The following is a 22,560-nucleotide window of genomic DNA, read 5'->3' as shown; positions in this document are numbered from 1 at the left end:
GTTTTTTGTATTTTTTAGTAGAGACAGGGTTTCACCATGTTAGCCAGGATGGTCTCAATCTCCTGACCTTGTGATCCGCCCCCCTCGGCCTCCCAAAGTGCTGGGATTACAGGCTTGAGCCACTGCGCCCAGCCAAAAAACTGATTTTTTTACTTAAAGAAAAACCTCTGCTTAAACTTCACTGAACACAGAGTTGGCAGTGTCTCCCCCAACCCCTGGTTTAATTAGTTGCCCCTCCTCTGCACCTGACTTTTCTGACTACCCTTACCTTATCACACTTATTGGAATCATTGATTTTCTTATCTCTTCCATTAGACTCTGAATTTATTAAGGTGAGGATTATGGTACATTTCTCTATCCCAAGTGCCTATCCTGGAGCCAGGCTCATAGTAGGGCATCAATACGTGTCTGGTCAATTAATGTAATGGTTTTTGGGTGGGAAACAAGGATGAGAGTGTGGTACTGATTTCAACTGAAGCTGTTGGAGTTTTTAAGGATGATTGGCACTTTAAAGAAAGCGGAAAATAGTGATAACATTGGCTTAACAAAAGTGGGGTCTAAAAGGAGTGGGACAGATGAGTGCTATTTAGTTGAATTGGGGACCATCTGCAGTAGAATCATCCAGGGCGCTTGTGAAAACTACAGGTTCCATCTTAGCTCCCACCCACCACTCCCCATTCTGATGTGTAAATCTAGTTGTGTAAATCTGGTTTTACCTTTAAAGGAAGCTCCTTAAGAAGATTCTTAGCACATGAATAGAGAGTCTTAAACTCCTAGAAGGAACTCTGGCAGCTCTGGGCAAGTTCTTGAAGAGAGAGAATGATGACAGGATAAAAATGGAGCTTTGGGGGACTGGGCACAGTTTCTCACACCTGTAATCCCAGCACTTTGGGAGGCCTAGGTGGCAGATCACCTGAGGTCAGGAGTTCAAGACCAGCCTGGCCAACATGGTAAAACCCCATCTCTACTAGAAATACAAAATTTAGCCAGGTATGGTGGCAGGCACCTTTAACCCCAGCTACTGGGGAGGCTGAGGCACGAGAATCGCTTGAACCTGAGAGGTGGAGGTTGCAGTGAGCCAAGATCATGCCATTGCACTCCAGCCTGGGCAACAAGGATGAAACTCTATCTCAAAGGAGCTTTTGGAAGGGCATAGTCTGGTGGTCTGCAAAATAGACTGGGGGAAGAGAAATCTCAGAAGTAAGGGTGAGCTTCTATGAGTGCACTAAAGTGTTTAAATGGCAGGAATTGAAAGCTTGCACTGCAGGGTGTCACCAGAAGTAGAGAGTCAGTAGTCACCCAGGAAGCATGTTGAGAGATGATATAAGGAGCCTGGGTGACAGAATATAAGGGAGATATAAGAATGATAGAGGGGGAATTTTGAAACAACAACTGTGTTTTAGGGACCGTAGAAAAATGTCAGTTCCACTGATACACATGCTACTTCTGTCTGATTAGTTCTATTTCAACTTGATGTGACTGAGGTGTCTGGGAGGCATCCAGGTGAAAATGATATAACCCGTTGGCAACGTGGGCTCAAGAATGACCAAAGGTCTAGGAGGAAGACAAAGATGTGGGAGAGTCAACAGCATGGGACAGGAAGGACAGAAGCCTGGAAATCTGAGTTCAGGTTCTTAAAAAGTGAAAATCTGTAATGCTTTCTGACATTATCTGGTGATAGGGTAGCAGGAGGAACTGAAAACTCTTGAAGGCAAACTGTGTTGACAATAATGAGCAAAAATAGACCTCTGGTGGACAGGAATCCCAAAGGATACTCTTCTATTGGAGAACTGAGAAACGAGGAGGGGTGTGTGTGTGACAGGGGCAGTAGTTTAAAGTGGGAGGGAGCAGAGGAGGGCACATGAACAAAGAAGAAACTTACCAGGAAATCCTAACATGTATCTGTTTTAATGATCTCTCTTGCTAAAGAGGATTGCATTTTTTTAAAGCATATTCCTTTCATTCCTGCTCCTCGGTTGTGGTGTCATTTGAAACAAGCATGAGGTGTCATGTAGAATGGAACCAGATAACCAAAGCTCCGTTTTCATGCTACCCTGAAATATGGCTTCAGAGAAGAAACATTCCTATAAAACACATTTTGCCTGCTTTTCCCCTTTAATGAGCTAAGGGCAGCATCTATTTTGAAATGTAAAACAAAGTGCCCTGAGGTAAACTAACACAGAGTACATTAGTGCAGGCTGCTCTTGCATCCTAATCTCCCTTTGGTATCCTAAGTGCAGTCCTCTAGCTCTGAGTAGATTGCCATCAGGACAGAAATTACTGTTGGTGCTGAAAGGTTTTTTAATTTCTTGAATACTCCAGTGTTTTCTGTTGTTCATCTGCATGATATACACTTGATGACTTTAGGTGGTAAATCCTTGAGAGTCTTTTCTGTGAATAAAGTTACATGCTTTGGAACAGGGGTGTCCAATCTTTTGGCTTTCCTGGGCCACACTAGAAGAAGAAGAATTGTCTTGGGCCACACATAAAATACATTAACACTGGCCAGGCGCAGTGGCTCATGCCTATAATCCCAGCACTTTGGAAGACCCAGGAGGGTGGATCACGAGGTCAGGAGATCAAGACCATCCTGGCCAACATGGTAAAACCCCATCTCTACTAAAATACAAAAAGTTAGCTGGGCATGTTGGTGCACACCTGTAGTCCCAGCTACTCAGGAGTCTGAGGCAGGGGAATTGCTTAAACCTGGGAGGCAGAGGGGGCAGTGAGCCGAGACTGTGCCACTGCACTCCAGCCTGGCAACAAAGCAAGACTCATCTCAAACAAACAAACAAACAAACAAACAAAAACATTAACACTAACAATAGCTGATGAGCTTTAAAAAAATCGCAAAAAAAATCTCATAACGTTTTAAGAAAGTTTACAAATTTTTGTTGGGCCACGTGTGGCCCACAGGCCGCAGGTCGGACAAGCTTGCTTTAGAATAATAAAGCAGGGAATCATCAGTAAGAGTCATACATTTTCTCCTGTTTTATAAAGGTAGCTGAAAGGCAAACAGGAGAAGAAAGCAAAACCAATGGCCTGACTGTGGTGTGAAGGCTCTTTTTAAAGTTACATATTAATTTGAATGTATTGAATGAATATTGATTTGCCTACATTCTTCAGTGGAATTCCTGTCATTGGCATTTTATCTATTGCACTCCAACAGGTAAAATGAAGCAGTTGGATAAGGTTTCTAGACTATTTTCCAAACTATAATCCAGAATATGACCAAGGGATTTCTTTTCCTTCAGAGATGTGCATATTTTCCTGTATTGGAGTCCTAAAAGCTCCTAAGAGTCTCTTAAGTTCATAGATCATTTTTGGATAATAACCTTGACTTCTGCCCACCTCCTGGTTATTTCTGCCTTCTGACTTCCTTTAATCATCAATGCATCCTGAAGCCAACTTGCCAAGTTGCTTAAGCTCAATGCTTCATGAAGGCATAAGAGGCTGATTGTACTCAAGTTTTCCATGAATGCTTAACTGTTGCTGTAGTCCCCCTGGATGCCGTGGCTCATAGAAACATATTGGTGTTGAGGCGTGTACTTCCTTCTGACGTAGAAACCGTCGTTGTTTCAGGGTGATTTATAAAAGGCACAGGAACCTCTTTCTCAGTGACTTAGTAAAGTATGATGTTAAAGTAACTTTTTGGGAGTTTTAGACTTCTGGAAATTATATTCTCTGTGGTGCATCTTGTTTATCAGTCTTGTCTTGTAACAAGTATTTATAAATAGACACAAAAATAATTATAAGAAAGAATAATGAACTGTAAAATATGTGAATTGTATTAATTTATATCTATCAAGTAGGGTTTACTTATCATTACCTCCAGTAACATTCATTTTAAAATATTATGTAAACCCTATTTTTCCATTATAAAAGCAGTAAATGTTTCACTTAAAAAAAGATTGTAGAAGGGTATAGAGTAAGATGTAGAAATTCTTCATATTTTAGCTTTCAGTACCACTCTCCAAAAGCAATCATGTGTTAAGTTTCTTTGCATAAATTTTCTGAGCATATACAATTTTACGTATATTTCTACGTACTCATTTTTTACACAAATAGTCATGCTATGCTTACTTGTATACATCTTGCTTTGTTTTTTCACTGAAAATACCTGGCCTCTGTCATATCAATGTTTCAGTCAGCCTCATTCTTTTTAATAATTGCGTGGTATTTCATTATGTGTATGTTCCATATATATATATACTTTTTTCTTTTTTTTTTTTTTTTTTTTGAGACGGAGTTTCACTCTTGTCGCCCAGACTGGAGCACAATGGTGTGATCTCGGCTCACTGCAGTCTCCACCTCCTGGGTTCAAGTGATTATCCTGCTTCACCCTCCCAAGTAGCTGGGATTACAAGCATGCGCCACCACACTCGTCTAATTTTTTGTATTTTTAGTAGAGACAGGGTTTCACCATGTTGGCCAGGCTGGTCTCGAATTCCTGGCCTCAAGTGATCCACCCGCCTCAGCCTCCCAGAGTGCTGGGATTACAGGTGTGAACCACCATGCCCGGCCTACGTACTATAATTTTTTGATGAGCATTTAAGTAACCAGTTTATATCTGGTTGTTGTTGAAGTTATATCGTCCTAATTGCAAACAATGAATACTCCTAGAAGTGAAATTACTGAACCAAGGAGCACGTACGTGTTTTACATTTCCATGAGATGTTTCCAAGTTACCTTCCAAAGAGCTTGCACAAATTTACACATTTTACCAATATTGTCTGAGGGTTTTTCCACACCCTCATTTACCAGTCTTTCTTTGAGGTTTGAAATGTTTAATATTCTAATAGATGAAAATTGTTGCTTTTTTAAGATATGCCTTTGTTGAATGTATGTACTGAGTATTTTTTCCACAAGCCTAATAGCCACTTGCATATTTGTGTGAATCTCCTATTTTGTGTCCTTTCCCATTTTTTTCTATTGGATCATTTGTGTCTTGCCACATTCATTTTTATGAGAGAAAAACAAATCATGTTCTAGGAGAGGCTGCCATTTAATAGATAATCCATCAGTAGTTCACAGGAATAAATACATATATTCTACACAAGGACACATGTATAAACACTCATCTACTTGGACCCCTAAAAGAAATAATAAATATGGCCACGTAGCCTAAGGAGAGAAAGAAGTCTGTCTGGGATAAATGTGGGGACTGGCCTCACTCTTTCTACTGGTTTTCTATTGCTCTATAAAAACTGACCACAAACTTAGGAGACTCACAGTTTCCCTGGGACAGGAGTCCCACAAGGCTAAAGTCAAGGTGTTGGCTGTGTTTTCACATGGAGCTCTGGATCCTCTTCTAACTTCACGTGGTTGTGGCAGGACTTGGTTCCTTGCAACTATAAGACTGATTTCCCTTCCTTGCTGCCTGTCAGCTGGGAGCCACTCTCAGTTGCTATGGCTGCCCACATTCCATTCCATCTGGCCCCCTCCATCTCAAAAGTCAGCAAAGGGGACTCTCCTTTGTGTTTAATACTTTTTGTGCTTCGAATCTCTGACCTCTAGACCCAAAACTGAGTTCATGTGATTAGGGCAAGCCCAAGTGGATTACCTATCAAATGAACAGCAAAAGCCTTCCACAGCAGCCCCTAAATTAGTGTTTGATTGGAAGAGGTGTATGTGCAGTGAGGCCAGAAGTCTTGGGGACCGCCTTTAATTCTGCCTACCACATGTTCCACCTGCCTTCCTTGACAGAAGCAGACAGAACTCATATCTTTTGCCTTAGGAAATCATGGTGAAACATCCAATGCCAGAGGAAAGAGCTAGCATGCATCTAATGCCATGTACAACAAAATACATCCATATGGGCCAAAGATCTGGATGTGAGGGCCTCGCACACTGTCTTACACCTATAGTCTCAGCAGTTTGGGAAGCCAAGGCAGGAGGATTGCTTGAAAGTAGCAGTTTGAGACCAGCCTAGGTAACATAGCAAGACCTCATCTCTACCAAAAAAAAAAAAAAAAAAAAAAGGCATTAGCTGGGCGTAATGGTGCACATCTGTAGCCCTAGCTACTTGGGAGGCTGAGGTGGAAGGGTTGTTGGAGCCCAGCAGTTTGAGGCTACAGTGAGCCATGATCATGCCACTGTACTCACTGTACTGGGCAACAGGGCAAGACCCTATCTCTTAAAAGGAAAAAAATCTTGATGTGAGCAGAAAGCTGGAGAGAAAATCTAGGAAACCACTTATACAACGTATACAATGTAGGGGGTGGGGACGGGGTCAGGCAGACCTTCCTTGACTAAGGATCCAAACCTGGTATTTCTGACTCCCACATCTCCCTTCTTGACCCCCACACTGTATGGCCCACCCAGAGGACAAGTCATTCACTGGCTGCCTAAAGGATTTTGAGTTCTCTAACCTTGCTGTTTCTTCTTGATACCAGTGTGATCACAGTATGCGTTTGTGAGATGCTGACGTTGGGTGTTCAGTAGAACAGAATGAACTGACCAGAAACTAAGTAGGTGAGCCACTAAAGGGGAACTGTACTGATGATCATTATTCTAACAGAATTCTAAAAGAACACTCTCCCCTCCCTGTCTCTCTCTCTCTTTCACCCTCCCACCTGCTGCTGCGATTCAGGCGCATTATACATGACTTGCTTGAGACTGAAGAGATTTATATAAAAGAGATCAAAAGCATAATTGATGTAAGTAGATTTGGGGAGTGGGTATCAAGCATATATTCAAACTGCAGACATTTTGTTGTACAAAAAGACTCAAAATAGTTGCCGTAAGTCTCCAGAATTCCCACCAAGGTTTCAGGTCTTAAAATATTACAAGTGTCTCCAGTAGGAATAAGAGCATTCCTGTGGTTTCTTGATCCGTGTAGCCAAATAGTTTCCAAAGAATTATGCCAGTTCACACTGATTCCAGCAATGCCCAAATAGGTTTACCATCTTCTTGCCAACAAAGGATATTATCAGTGTTCCTGATACTTTAATAAGGGAAGATTATTTCTTGTTTTTTTAAAGTAGCCTTTTTTCTTAAGAGTAAAAATGCATGTTTCCCCTATTTTCCTAAGGGAATAGTCTTAAGGAAAAAATTATATGTACACAATTACTTATAATCACATTTTTACCATAAAATATTAGAAGCAACCCAAATGTCCAATAAAAAGGGAATGTTTAGTAAATTATGATATATATGCTGAATAAACATTATTCAGATATTAAACAATTATTATTGGGCCGGGCGCAGTGGCTCACGCCTATAATCCCAACACTTTGGGAGGCCGAGGCAGGTGGATCACCTGAGATCAGAAGTTCGAGACCAGCCTGGCCAACACGGTGAAACCCCATCTCTACTAAATATACAAAAATTAGCCACATATGGTGGTGCATGCCTGTAATTCCAGCTACTTGGGAGTCTGAAACAGGAGAATCACTTGAACGCGGGAGACGGAGGTTGCAGTGAGCCGAGACCAAGCCATTGCCCTCCAGCCTGGGCAAGAAGAGCAAAACTTCGTCTCAAAAATAATAATAATCATTATAGTCATAGCAATTGTATCAGGTCACAAAACAATGGGTACATTTTCCCTTCTTTTACATTAAACCTGTGTAACATAAACATTTTTAAATATATTTGCTCTTCCCACAAAAATGCCATTTTATTATCATTGCCATTAAGCCATCTCCTTCTGAAAGTGGGCACATGAGGAAAATGATATCAAAAGAAAGTACTCGATACAATAGCTTTCAAGAAACAAGTGTGCTATATTCTTCAATTATTTCACTAAAGTTTTGGTTTTTGGAGTAGCTAATTCAGATGATCTCTAGTATGTTCCTGTTTGTAACACCTACCTTGTTTCCACCTCTGCAGGGATATATCACTCCAATGGATTTTATCTGGCTAAAGCATCTAATTCCAGATGTTCTTCAGAATAACAAGGACTTTCTCTTTGGGAATATTAGAGAACTTTATGAATTTCACAACAGGTATATAATAATTCATGTTATCAGAAAGAATGGAGAGTAAGAGAAGGGTGGAAATGAGACTGATGGAACTGGGGGATGAAAGTGCTTAGATGTTTTCAGGTTTAAGCTAGTGGTTTGGAGTCAGTGGATTGGATTGGGGTGGGTTGGAGTGAAAGGAGAGGAGAAGCCCCACAGGATCCCTGGGAAGGAAGGAAAGAGGCATCAAAGGATCATGCACCTGGTGTCAGACATCCATGTTATATGCAGTTGAGTGTTCCTTTGTTTATTTATTCATGCATCAGCATTTTTTGAGCACCTGTTCTGTGCCAGGCACTGTGCTCAGCATTGAGAATACAAAGATGACCAAGATACACATCTACATACCATTATCATAAGGGGATGCTGGGAACTAGGCTGTTAGAAAATGCTGACTGCTCAAACAAGTTGCACTTTTAACCCAGGGCTGCTTAGATACTGAGTTCTAGAGAATTGCAGGAATAAGGGACTTTGGAAATCATCTTCAAACCCTTTCATGTTACACATATGGGAATGGTAACATGTTGACTCTCTTTATTTGCTATGATGACCCCAAGATTGCACACCTAATTCACAGAGGGAGAAAAACTGCTTGGTGAATTGAACCACAGTTGTTTCCTAACCCCATCCCTCATCCATTGGTCAGACACAAAATTGAAATGGAAACCCACTTCCGCTAATTTCCCCAGAGAAGTTATGTAGTGTCTTTGAGCCCCAGGTTTTATATTTATGAAACCCTATCTTGCAGGGTTTGGTTGAGGATTAAATGAGATATTATTTGAGGAGCACTTAGCTTATGCCTGGCTTATAGTAAGCTCTCAATGATATTAGTAATAGCAACAGCAGCAGCAGCAGTTCTTAGGAACGTTGTTTTCATGTAACAGGGAGCATCAGTGAGTGTATCCAGTCTGTCTATGACTAGTGCTTAGAATTACCAGAACAGCTGTGTTCCGATAATTTGAGATGATCCTGACCTGCTGTGCCTTCTAAGTAGTTCTCATTTCTCCTCTCTTTCTCAACTAGTCCTTCTCATTCTCTTTCTTAAGTTTTCTTTTTGTGAACCTAAGGCAACAGATCAAACAACTTAAAGTTGTGAGTGATTTCAGGGTAATTGTAGTAATGCCTCAGAATACAGCTTTTTTTTTTTCTGAATCAATGTGTAGAAGATAAGGTAAGAGCAAGAAGGCCTGGAGAACATTTTTGTAGGCACCTCTTAAAACCTTATGTGATTGTACTTAAAAAAATAATTATCTGCATGTAAAAATCAAAACATTCTTACTTGTATACTTTTATTTTCCAGGACTTTTCTAAAAGAATTGGAAAAGTGTGCTGAGAACCCTGAACTTCTGGCACATTGCTTTCTCAAGAGAGTAAGTCTGTGCTCCCAGTAAATAACCATGTTAAAGTCAGGTCTTACTTTTCTGTATTAAGAGGTAAGGACAAATGGAAACACCAATGGTCTAAAAACATATCTGCTTCCCCCCCACTCCAAGCTTTACTGAAATATAATTGGCAAATAAAAATCGCATATATTCAAACTATACAACTTGATGGTTTGATATACTTACATCCTGTGAAATGATTACCACAATCAAGTTAATGAATACATTCATTACCATTTTATGTGTGTGTGTGTGTGTGTATGTGTGTGTGTGTATATATATATATATATATATATACACACATATATATATATATATATATAAAATCTAAAAAAGATGAGCTCATTGAAGTAGAAGGGTGGTTTCCAGGGGCTGAAGTCTAGAGGAAGCAGGGAGATGTTGGTCACAGGGTACAAATTTGCAGTTATGAGATGAGTAAGTTCTGGAGATGTAATGCACAGCATGGCGACTATCATGGAATAATACTGCACTGTATACTTGAAATTTGCCAAGACAGTATATCTTGTATCTGCCCTTTGAATGGAAAACATGAGTTGGCCTCCCAACTTTATTTGACTTTATCCAAGGTGAGAATGAGTCCATTTGACTGAGCTCACACTGATATGCGGGAGTAACTGCAAGCCTGGCTTCCTGCATAGCCCCATGAAATGGAAGGCTGGCCATCCATTGTCCCCAAAGCAGAGGATCCTCTTCTGAATGACTCAACTATGTTTTAAAACAAGAATCATACAGTGAGGTTAGAGTCCTACAATAAAGCTGTATTAATGCTCTCAAGAGGAGAAGCACTGGTGTTAAACTAAAAATCTCAGAAAATACATTTTATTTCCATTCTATTTTTTACAACATAGAGGATGATTAGAAAATTTTAAATCTACAACCTCTTTTAGGCTTAGTACTCAATTTGTGAATGTCTTGGCCTACAACATACCTCCAACTACCCCTTCCTCCCACCTCCCATACCTCTTCCTTCTTTCCCTGTTTCTCCATCCTGTTTTAGGCAACAAATAGGCTGTCTGGGTCAGTGGGAGCCGCCACAGAGAAATGTTTCACCCAACACCATTCCCCACCAAGTGCTTTCTAGGATGCGACCATGGAGATGATCCTGACGCCCCGTGCCTTCCAAATGGTTCTCATTTCTCCTCTCTTTCTCAACTAGTCCTCCTCATTCTCTTTCTTTCTTTTTTTTTTTTTTTTTTTTTTTTGAGACAGAGTCTCGCTCTGTCGCCCAGGCTGGAGTGCAGTGGCCGGATCTCAGCTCACTGCAAGCTCCGCCTCCCGGGTTTACGCCATTCTCCTGCCTCAGCCTCCCAAGTAGCTGGGACTACAAGCGCCCGCCACCTCACCGGGCTAGTTTTCTTTTGTATTTTAGTAGAGACGGGGTTTCACCATGTTAGCCAGGATGGTCTCCATCTCCTGACCTCGTGATCTGCCCGTCTCGGCCTCCCAAAGTGCTGGGATTACAGGCTTGAGCCACCGCGCCTGGCTTAGTCCTTCTCATTCTCTTTCTTATTTTTCTTTATGTGGACCCAAGGCAACAGATCAAACAACTTAAAGTTGTAAGCAACTCATATTATGACTGAGGCTGAGAGCAATACTTATGATAACTGGAAGCAAACACAGCCCCCAGGTTTCAAGATATTTGACATTAATGGAGAGAAGGAATCTTCAATGCTCAGAGCCCTTTGGCGGCCCCGTATGGCTTTCCATGTCACCTCATCATAGGTGTTAAGCTCTGAGTTACTGTTCCAGCTCCTTAATCGGTCTGAACATTTTTCAAGGGCCATCTGTCTTAAGTGTGTGTGTCATTTTTTTCCTGGAGGGAATAGCAAAGGACGGTTGCCGTAGTTCTTATGCTAAAATGACCACTTACAACCTCTTGGGACAAAGCAAGAGCTATAGAAATGGAAGTCATTCACTATAGCAATGTATTTGGGAGTCGAATAGGCATCATTGAAGCTTCGAGGGAAGAAATCATCTGTGTTGGCATGATGGAAATCCAGAGTTGGGCTGAGCAGGACAGGGACACAGACTTCAGCAAGGAGGTGGCTGCATGGGCTTCTCCACCAGAGTGGCATGGGATCTGTGGCCAGCACAGCTGCTGTGGGCCAGGCTCCCTGATAGAGCAAGTGAAGCTGGCAAGCTGACTCCAGAGGCTTGAAGTGTGCTTTCTCTCTGGGATATTGGCAGATGTGTGCCTACCTCTCAGCGTCTTCGATACCATGAGAATACAGGTTGAGCAGCACGTTGAGTCCTCCTTGCTCTCTAGTTCCGAAACAGTCACATAACATTTCCTGTCTCAGAGTCTTGTGCTGCAGGTTGAAAGTGATGTTTGAGGCAGAGCCTGTCACTTTGAAGGTTGCCCAAATCACTGAGATCCATATTGGTTGCCCAATCTACCACATCTCCCCTCTGGCATGTTTCCATCTTTTGGTTGTTTCTTGGGCTTCTTTGTAGGGTTGGTGTCACAATGACCACAAGGAGCGGGTGGGGAGAGAAAAAAGGGGGCCATCAACCACCTGCCTCTTTTCTGTCAGTTTTACTACTCATTGCAGACCTGCTGTTGGGAGATGTCGATGTCCTGGACAAAGGGCAGGAAAAGAATGATAAAGATAAAAACCAATTCCTGTTTGTGAGTCTACTTATGTGTTTACCAATAGCCCTTGTAGATGTTCCCAGAGCACTCTGCCTATCCGTGTCCAGTAGTTATGGTTGTTTATAGCCTTCTGTTTCTGTCTCCATCACACACACATCCCAACATAAGATTACTTACTGTGCACCCCCAATTCCTTACACATTAGGGTACTCTGGCTTGTTGAATGAATGAATAAACTGTGTTATCTTGTCCACTTACTGAAAAATGCTACCTGATTAATTTGTTCTAATTTTTTCCCACCTAGAAAGAAGATCTTCAGATATATTTTAAATACCATAGGAATCTGCCACGAGCTAGGGCAATCTGGCAAGAGTGTCAAGACTGCGCCTACTTTGGGGTAATGTTGAGAAGACAGAGTCTCCCACAGATTGTTCCTAGAAAATGTTTCTATGCATCAGGTTGTTAAGGAAATCAAAAGTGGGACTAGGGAGAGGAATTTGGCATTGGGATTTATGTTTACTTCAAGTGTCCCATACTTTGAAATTGCACATGAAAAGCTTTGACACAGCCTTTGGTCTCTATGGGATAGGCCTGTGAGGAGCACCTGTATCTGGTGAGAAAACCAGTGTCTTCTTCTAAGATGGGTTTTTAAAATGAAACTAAGTCAAAAATATCACACTTTGGGCCACCTGGAATGATATCTACAAACCGTCTGTATCCTTCAGGCTCCAAATGGCCTGAATAGACTCTGGCGGCCCCCAGCTTGAAGACAGGCAGCCTTCTTTTCAGAAGGACTTGAAATGCCCCACTGTTTTCTAGTGAACTTGCTTTCTAAAAGAAATAAATGGTTCTGCTTCCCTAGATGCCTGTAAAAATCTTAGCCAAACCGTCCTCTTTCCTCTTTCTCTTATTTCACACACTGTTCCTAGGGGACAGAACAACCCCACAGCCTTATGGAGCTGCTCGACACAGCTGCCCCTATTGTCTAGGAAAAGCAATTCTGTGTTTTGTACCTAAATGCTGCCACTTTTGTTCTGTGTGTATTGTTTGTTTTGTTTTATGTTGTTTCTATTTGGCTTTTAAAGGTATGCCAGCGCCAACTGGATCACAATCTCCCTCTTTTTAAGTATCTTAAAGGACCGAGCCAGAGACTTATAAAATACCAGATGCTGTTGAAGGTAAAATCAATGAGACAGTGCTTTTCCATTGTGGGAAACCAGGCGCCTGCACTATGGTGCCCTTGTCGTTATGCATGTAGAGCTGTGCCTTGGTCTTCTAAGGCTGAAGATATGTCCATCCTGCCCGCTTTTTCTTTTCCTCCAACTCTAAATCAGCCCTCTTCAAGGTGGAGTAAGACCAAAGAATCATAGAGTTGGAGGGCACCTGAGGGCCTCACTAGTCTAATGTGTAGCTCAGGGCATGAATCACTAAGGAGCCTGGCTTAGGGGAGGAGAGCTCTTTGGGAGCGAGAATGTGATTTTCCACAAAGTTACTGTTTTATGGGCATTTTAACTTATGGAAGGGAGAAGACAAAACTGAAGTCTTCTCTCCTTTTGCAGCGCTGACCTCCATTCTTAGATTTAGGATCTTACCCTGAGAGCAGCCTAACAGAATGAACTTTGCTATATCTGAACCCTGAACCCCTAAGTGGTTCTCTATCTCTCTGTCTCTCTGACCTTTGCCCCTCCTTAGTGATAAGTCATTGACACTAGCACATCTGCAGGCAAGCATTCTCAGACACCCCAAACAGGATTTGAGGGCCTATCACAGCTGGTTTTCCATGTGTGAGCTTGAGGGAAAGGTTTGGGCCACCGCGGTAAGTTGTCTGTTGAATTAACCTCTGTGAGGCATTTAGGTAGCTCTTGCCCAGTGGCCACTGTCTCTTAATAAAAAACAAACAAACAAACAAAAACAAGCACCTACTGTTTACTGGGTGCTTCCCCATGTGTATTTCTTTTTTTTGTTTTGTTTTGTTTTGAGACAGAGTGAGACTCTGCCCAGGCTGGAGTACAGTGGCGCAATCTCAGCTCACTGCAACCTCTGCCTCCCAGGTTCAAGCGATTCTCCTGCCTCAGCCTCCCGAGTAGCTGGGATTACAGGCACGCCACCATGCCTGGCTAATTTTTGTATTTTTAGTAGAGACAGAGTTTCATCATGTTGGTCAGGCTGGTCTTGAACTCCTGACCTTGTGATCCACCCACCTCAGCCTCCCAAAGTGCTGGGATTACAGTATTTCTTATTTAATCCCCACAATCAGACATACCAGCCATGCTCTGGACTGTGAAAAAACTGAGGCTCAGGAAGGTTAAGCTCATTGCCCAACAATCTCCCCTCAGAAGAAGTTACCGCTTTCAGGCCAGACATGATGACACACACCTGTAGTCCCAGCTACTTGGGAGGCAGAGGCAGGAGCATCCCTGAGTCCAGGAGTTCAAGGCTAACCTGGGCAACATAGCGAGACCTCATCTGTAAAAATAATTTAAGGCCCAGTGTGGTGCCTCACACCTGTAATACCAGCACTTTGGGAGGCCGAGGTGCGCAGATCACGAGGTCAGGATATTAAGACCATCCTGGCTAACAAGGTGAAATCCCGTCTCTACTAAAAATAAAAAAATTAGCCAGGCTTGGTGGTGGGCGCCTGTAGTCCCAGCTACTCGGGAGGCTGAGGCAGGAGAATTGCGTGAACCTGGGAGGCGGAGCTTGCAGTGAGCCGAGATTGCGCCACTGCACTCCAGCCTAGGCAACAGAGCGATATTCTGTCTCAAAAAAAAAAAAAAAAAAAATTTTTTTTTCAAAGTTACTCCTTTCAAGCTTTCCATTAGCAGTTTCAGCCTCAGCATACTCTGCCATTTGTCAGTTACGAGACCTTGACCTCTTGGGCCTTAGTTTTCCTCTATGTAAAATGAGGGTACTAGAACCTCCTCTGTAAGATCGTTATGAAGCAGATGATGAGCACATGCGGAGGGCTTGGCACAGCGCAGGAAGCTCTGCATGATGTGTAGCTGTTATCTTAGACACCGAGACTGTCACACCACCACAGAAATGAGAATAATGATCTGCTTCCTTCAGCGAGCAGCACCTCGGAGCATGTTTGACACAGCGCTCACTCAGGGCTTCATGCTCCTCTGCATGTCCCATTGTCACTGTCATTCCTATTCTAGAAGTCCAACCTCTGGGCCCAGTGAGGAGTGAGCAGGACGTAAGTGATGGTCCTCCCTCCCTCAGCCTAGGCTCCAGCTTTCCCACAGAGGTGACATTTACACAGGAGCTAGGTTCGTACCAGATGCAGAGGGCTGTGGGACATCGTCATTGGAAACACAGACTCGAGAGTTTAACAACTTGGGTCTGAATCCAGGCTCTGACCCTTCCAGGATGCGTGAACTCAGGCAAGTTACTTAACCTCTCTCAGCCTCAGATTTCTCACCCGTAGAATTAAGATAATAATAGTATTTTCCTGGAATGCTTGTTGGGAGCATTAAATGAGACAATACAGGTTAAAAGCACTTAGAAGGTTTTGTTAGCTGCCTTTCACTGAAGAAACAAGAGATAGAATTACTACAAAATATTTCGCGGGGGTCTGTGAGGAATTGTGGGGGCGACCCAAGGCAGACCAGAGCAGCGTCCCCATAGCTCACCTTGCTGGTGCCTGTGAAACCAGCTCAGGCTATCGAGGACCTTCTCTATCCCCAGGGGCGGAGCTTATTTTGCTTCTGCCACACATGAGCTGGCTTGACACGAGCATGAATGTTGGACTGATTGCCTCATGCTTTAGAAAGGATCATAGGGTCTTGGGGAGAGGGTGATCAGTGATAGCTTATACCATTAAAGACAAAGACTCATGAAACGTTGGGGAAAATGTGAACAAAATATGTAACGATGGTCAGTATGCTTAATGAATCATGTGCTCTTGGAAATTATAATAAAAAGATGTGCAAAGAACATAGCAGTTTGCATAAGAATAAACACCACTAGTCGCAAACATTTTTTTAAAAAAGTTCTACACCTCTAGTTATCTAAGGAAGTCAAAATAAAACAACAGTGAGGTAGGATTTCTCTTTTCATTCAATTGTTAAAGATTTTTTATTAAATGGTACTACCCCTTGTAGGCTAGGGGCTGGTGAGACAGGCTTTCCTATACAGCTGGCAGGAACACAGTCCTTCTGTGAAGAACTTGGAAATATGCCTCAAAACTATGAACATTTACAATTCCACTCTAGGAATTTAGCTTTAAGAAAAATGCACAAAAGTTATTATCATTATTATAGTAAAAAATATTGTTAAACCTAAATGTTTAATGATAAGGGGGACTACAATTCAATTATGGTTTATCTATAAAATATAACACACTACCACAATCAAAGCCCATGTTTTAGAAAAATATAAGGGGAAAATATTCATGAGATATTGTTGAATGAGAAAAAGCAGTCTACAAAATCGTGTGTACAATATGATTCTAGGTTTGTGGAAAGAACCCTGTGCCAAATACATCATTTATTCTTTCCCTCTTACACATTTACACACATTCTCAGTCAGCTTAGCACTGGTGACAGATAGTTTGCACAGTAGATTTTGTTGACAATCTACATTTTGATGGCAATCTACATTTTAATTTTCAACAAGACTTTTGGGTTAATGCAGGGTCTGCTGGATTTCGAGTCTCCTGAAGATATGGAGCTAGACCCAGGTGAACTAGGAGGCTCGGCTAAGGTACTGGATATTAAATATTACATTTATATAACTGATTGTTAATGGTGTTTGTCTATGGGTCAGAGGATTTACAGCAATTTTACTTTGTGATCTTCATTATCTAGATTTCCTAAAACAGTGTGTATCCTATAACTCATAGTCAAGAAAAAACAAAAAACAAAAAAAATCAAAGGCAATTTTAAAGTAGGGATTTGCAGCCCAAAGGGAAGTGGTAATATATTTTCTTTCTTCCACATAATTTTTTTTTTGTTTTTTAGACAGAATCTCACTCTGTTGCTCAGGCTGGAGTGCAATGGTGTAATCTTGACTCACTGCAACCTCCACCTCCCGGGTTCAACCGATTCTCCTGCCTCAGCCTCCCAAGTAGCTGGGATTACAGGTGCCCACCACCATGCCCAGCTAATTTTTTTATTTTTAGTAGAGACGGAGTTTCGCCATGTTAGCCAGGCTGGTCTCGAACTCTTGACTCAGGTGATCCACCCGCCTCGGCCTCCAAAGTTCTGGGATTACAAGCGTGAGCCACCGCGCCCAGCCAAAAAAAATTTTAATGGGAACAAAATTAAGCAAATACGTAAAATGCATACATAAAAGACTGGAAGTAAATAAATATGATAAAATGTCTGCTATGGTTTTCCTGAATGGTAGGATTATGTTTTCTTCTTTGTACCTCTTAGTGTATCTAATTTGTATGTGTTATGCCTTGTTCTCCTCTGTGTGTGTGTGTGTGTGTCTGTGAACTCCAAGAGTCTGCCAAAGTTCCCTTAGAAGAAATGGTGACTGTGACCACACCAGGTTGGAAAGAAATCTGTGGTTTAGCAGTGGGGTTTCTCTTCCATTTTCTATAGAATATTCTAGTTTTAGCAAGAAACACTTGAGACATGTCTCATGGGTCAGTCATTTGCATGCCCTTTCTGCTCAGAATGGACGACAAGGACCCCTTGAAAACAGAAGCAGCTCAGGACACAGGTAGTATTTTTACAGCCGGGAGCAAGAGGAGCTAGTTAGAGGAGTTTAATAATGTTTTTAAGGATTTTTCTGAAACCTATATTATACAATTCAAAACCCTAGCCACCTCATGTTTTGTGAAGGAGGGTTAGTGGAAGGAAGGGGCATAGGAACAGGTGAGGATCTGAAAGGAAACTGAGCATTCAGTGTTAGGTAAGGAGAAAGATGCCTGGTATAAGAATTTAAAAACAAAATTGTTTATTTGTTTATTTTTTTGAGACAGAGTCTCGCTCTGTCGCCCAGGCTAGAGTGCAATGGCATGGTCTCTGCTCACTGCAACCTCCACCTCCCGGGTTCAAGCTATTATCCTGCCTCAGCCTCCTGAGTAGCTGGGATAACAGGCACCCGCCACCACGCCTGGATAATTTTTGTATTTTTAGTAGAGATGGGATTTCATGACATTGGCCAGGCTGGTCTTGAACTCCTGACATCGTGATCCACCGCCCTCGGCCTCCCAAAGTGCTGGGATTACAGGCATGAGCCACTGCGCCCTGCCAAGAACTCTTAATCCCTTACTGATGATGTTAAAATAAATTCAGGTGAGAGTCTGTAGTCTTACCAAGAAGTGAAGTTTCTTTATTATGAATGAGAAGCGACGAATCCATGGTACGTTGTTCAGAGGCAGCAGCATGATCTGTTCCATTCATCAGCCCCGTGACTCATGTCTCTCATCCAAAGATGCAAATACCCAGTGCTTCTGCATAGATTAAGACAATATTAAACCCTTTGACTACATTGTGCTGTAGAGCACAAAAAGAGTCAGGGCTAGATGGGGAGCAGCAAAGGGGCTAGCTGTTCTTTATTGTAGAAATTGAGATGTTAAAAAAATACATTGAATAAACCAAAATTTTTTTTATGTGTATTTACCAGGTAACAGATAAATACAGCATGTTGGTAGCAGGGAGATAAAATACCGCAAGCCCATGCAAAAGCCTTTTGAGCTGAAACAGTCATCCCAATCACATCCTAAATGTCACTGTGGTTATAATTGGAACATTGATCTCTTTAATTAGTTACTGCTTTTCCGCTGAATGCTGAGTCTCTATGTTTGGGAGGTACAGAGCTCTGGCTTATCTCTTTGGCATCTGTAATGGTGGTGCAGTATGGGGAGGGCCAAGGACAGTGGAGGAAGGAAGAACAGAGTCGGGGGAGATTCAGTGTGCAAATCTGTAATGGGGTGCAATATAGGGAGGGCCAGGGACAGTGGAGGAAGGAAGAACAGAGTCAGGGGAGATTCAGTGTGCAAATATGATGTTATGGCTTTTACATGTAAATCATTAGTAAATTTCCACATAGCAGTCTCTGTGGAGTTCTTTGTCTCTATAGGGGTTTACAAATGTCCTCCTCTGGGATGATTTTAAGTATAATTTTACCCATAGGAATAAAGCTTTCACATTAAATACAGGAATATGATACTCAGATTGTATTCTTTTTATTTGTCTTTTTTTTTTTTTTTTTTTTTTTTGTGAGACAAGGTCTCACTTTGTTGCCCAGGCTGGAGTACACTGGTGCAATCTTGGCTCACTGCAAACTCTGCCTCCCGGGTTCAAGCAATTCTCCTGCCTCAGCCTCCTGAGTAGCTGGGATTATAGGCACACACCACCACACCCAGCCAATTTTTTTTTTTTTTTTTTTTTTTTTTTTTTTGAGACAGGGTTTCGCTCTTGTTACCCAGGCTGGAGTGCAATGGTACAATCTGGGCTCACTGCAACCTCTGCCTCCTGGGTTCAGGCAGTTCTCCTGTCTCAGCCTCCCAAGTAGCTGGGATTACAGGCGCCCGCCACCACACTAAGCTAATTTTTGTATTTTTAGTAGAGATGGAGTTTCACCATGTTGGCCAGGCTGGTCTCAAACTCCTGACCTCAAGTGCTCTGATTGTCTGACTGTCTCAGTCTCCCAAACTGCTGGGATTACAGGCGTGAGCCACTGCGCCCGGTCATATGGTTTTTTTGGTTTTTTTTTTTTCAATAAGCCCCAGGGAATAGGGGTATAAAAGAGAGAGAAGCCTACTTAAAAGGAGCTAGGTTTTTCCGTGCTTTAAAAAAGCTGAATTCTGGCCAGGCGCAGTGGTTCATGCCTGTAATTCCAGCACTTTGGGAGGCCAAGGGGGGGCGGATCACCTGAGGTTAGGAGTTCGAGACCAGCCTGGTCGACATGGCAAAACCCTGTCTCTACTAAAAATGCAAAAATTAGCCAGGCATGGTGGTGCTCACCTGTAATACCAGCTACTCAAGAGGCTGAGACAGGAGAATTGCTTGAACCCAGGAGGCAGAGGTTGCAGTGAGCCGAGTTCGTGCCTCTGTACTCCAGCCTGGGCAACAGAGTGAAACTCTCTCTCAAAAAAAAAAAAAAAAAAGCTGAGTTCTATATGTTTCTTATGTAGCAGGAATATAATTTCCATGATTTATGAACTCCATTCTTCACTAGTACAATGCACAGAAGTGGATGATTTTGCTTGTCTCTATATCATATACCTAAACCACAAGCATCTTTAGCCAACATGCTTTGGGAGCAGGGAGACAGATCAATATCCACCATTCTCAGTCAGGGTTGGCTGGATCCCTGGCTCCTCATCTCTGTCCTGTTTTCCTTCTTTGCTTTCCAGATTGTATACTTTTGATTTCCAACAAGGCATTTGTTTTCCACAGCATGGGCCAAAGAGAACCAAGGCTTCAGCATTCTCAGCTGAACTACAACAAGCTTTGGCAGTGATAGAGGATTTGATCAAGTCCTGTGAGTTGGCTGTGGACCTAGCAGCAGTGACTGAATGTCCGGTATGTTCCATAGCAGCGTTAGAGCATCTCACACAAAAGGCAGGTGCAATACTACACAGCAAGGAAATGCTCTGGCAAAGTCAGAGAGATCATCTATGGTAAAGAAATTGAACTCTGAGGAAAGTCACCTAAATCGCTCAGTAAACCCAGGCTACGAGATTCCAAGCAGTCCCTTGGCATCTTCAGGAATCTTGGGTTTATTCCTCAGGGTTCTGAATGTGGGATTGACCCACTGTCTAGACAAACCAGAAAGTCAAGGGCCATAACATAAATGAGCAGAGGAAAAGTCCTGGAGGAGCAATTTATTTTCTAACTCGTGGCATTGTTAAAATAGTGAAAGATTTGTTTTCTTGTTTCAGAGTTTCTCTGAGAAAAGTATTTTGGAAACAGGTCCTATATTCTTGCCCCAATTTTATATCACAGATCCCAGAAGAGGCCCCAAAAGTATACAGTGTACATGCCTTAATCCAAATAGTCTAATGAAAACCCAAGAGATGCATTTAGAGGCCAACACGGGGGAGTTGAGCTCCAGCATCAGTGTTAATCCGGACCAGGCTGGTTCCAGGCATTCCAGGCAAAACATCCCGTATAACTGTATGATCTCTTTGAGACTGGAGCATAGTTAATATTCGACTTGTTTTGTTTTTTACTTTGAAGTACTCTAGATTTTGATTCAGATGTATTTGTTTTATTTCACTGTCATAATAAGTTACCATAAGTTTGGTGGCTTAGAGCAGCACAAATTCATTTTTATTATTATTTTGAAGTTCCAGGGTCAGAAGTTCAACACAGTCTCATGGGCTAAAATTAAGGTGTTTCCTTTCCTTTGTGGAGACGAGCATCTGTCTCCTTGAGTTTTCCAGCTTAAAAAGGCCACCCACGCTCCGTGGCTCATGGCTTCATAGCCAGCAATGGCAGGTTGAGTTCTTCTTCTTTTTTTTTTTTTGAGACAGAGTCTTGCTCTGTCGCCCAGGCTGGAGTGCAATGGCGCAATCTTGACTCACTGCAACCTCTGCCCACAGGTTCAAGCGATTCTCCTGCCCCAGCCTCCTGAGTAGCTGGGATTGCAGACGCCCGTCACCATGCCCAGCTAAATTTTGTGTGTGTGTGTGTGTGTATTTTTAGTAGAAACGGGGCTTCTCCATGTTGGTCAGCCTGGTCTCGAACTCCTGACCTCATGTTCCACCTGTCTCCACCTCCCAAAGTGCTGGGATTACAGGCAAGAGCCACCGTGCCAGGCCAAGTTCTTCTTACATCACCTCTCTGTGACCCCTTCTTCTGCTTTTTTGTCACTTGTGATTATATTATACTTTTTCCTTTTTTTTTCTTTTCATTTTTGTCTGGTTTTGAACATACCATGTATGAGGTCTTGGTAGAGGAAATGACTTTTCTTTCTTTGTCATAAATCAAACCATGAAAGTTATTAAGGTCCGAAAAATGAGACGTTTTTACTTCCCATGCTGGGATTTCTTGGGCCTAGATCTCAGAAACTTAGCCCCACACCCTGTGATCCCAGCCATGATGCTGTTACTGTCCCCTGGGACTCCAAGGTGCCTCTGCTGATGACTGATGCGTGATTCAAGAGGATATGCATAAACTGCAGAGTAGGGTTACGTTGTGTGTAAGGATCATTTTCTCGGTAATAATTCTTCCTTCTTCGGCTAAGGAAAGTCAAGGGAACAATTTGTTAGGTCAATTTGGGGCATCTTTCTGTTCTTTTTTAAATCTTGAATCATGTGTTAGCCACCCCTATTAAATTTCATTTCCCTGAATCTAATGAATGTCCTGGAAATGATACACAGAGCAGGAAACTCTTAGTGTAAATAACATAGGAGGAGGAGGCTGTGAGAAAAGAATGGTTAAAACATGAGGAAATAATATTCTGCCTTAATTGCATTCCAAGCTAGTTTGCGTGCAAATAGGATGTACCAGCTTATAGAATTTGGAGATTTTACACGCAAAGCAAAGGACCTTTTTTGACCATGTGTCCTCAGAACTGTGCCTTTGCCAGATGCTTTTTGGTACCTTTTCTAAGACTTAACTTACTTTTACATCTAATACATTAGCTGATTTCTCCTGACAGTTTTGTATAATCCTGTTGAATTATGGAGGAGTAG

General features: G+C 42.3%; 1 protein-coding gene across 3 annotated transcripts in view; it reads left to right on the top strand.

Annotated features, from left to right (window-relative positions):
• Positions 1-22,560, top strand: part of MCF2L2 (MCF.2 cell line derived transforming sequence-like 2) — a 256,218-nt gene that overhangs the window by 197,425 nt on the left and 36,233 nt on the right. For 2 of the 3 annotated variants that reach the window (XM_017860626.1, XM_017860624.1), the window contains 7 exons: positions 6,593-6,659; positions 7,831-7,946; positions 9,262-9,331; positions 12,262-12,354; positions 13,043-13,135; positions 16,596-16,664; positions 20,318-20,443. In XM_017860626.1, the coding sequence (XP_017716115.1) occupies positions 6,593-6,659; positions 7,831-7,946; positions 9,262-9,331; positions 12,262-12,354; positions 13,043-13,135; positions 16,596-16,664; positions 20,318-20,443 (634 nt within the window). The remainder of the gene's footprint in view (positions 1-6,592; positions 6,660-7,830; positions 7,947-9,261; positions 9,332-12,261; positions 12,355-13,042; positions 13,136-16,595; positions 16,665-20,317; positions 20,444-22,560) is intronic. The other variant, XM_017860625.1, reaches the window with a different exon arrangement.

The sequence above is a fragment of the Rhinopithecus bieti genome, unplaced genomic scaffold, assembly GCF_001698545.2.
Source record: "Rhinopithecus bieti isolate Rb0 unplaced genomic scaffold, ASM169854v2 scaffold_55189, whole genome shotgun sequence".
In the NCBI taxonomy this organism is placed as follows: Eukaryota; Metazoa; Chordata; class Mammalia; order Primates; family Cercopithecidae; genus Rhinopithecus; species Rhinopithecus bieti.
Note: the sequence above shows the minus strand (reverse complement) of the source record. Positions and strands in the feature narration are given on the sequence as shown.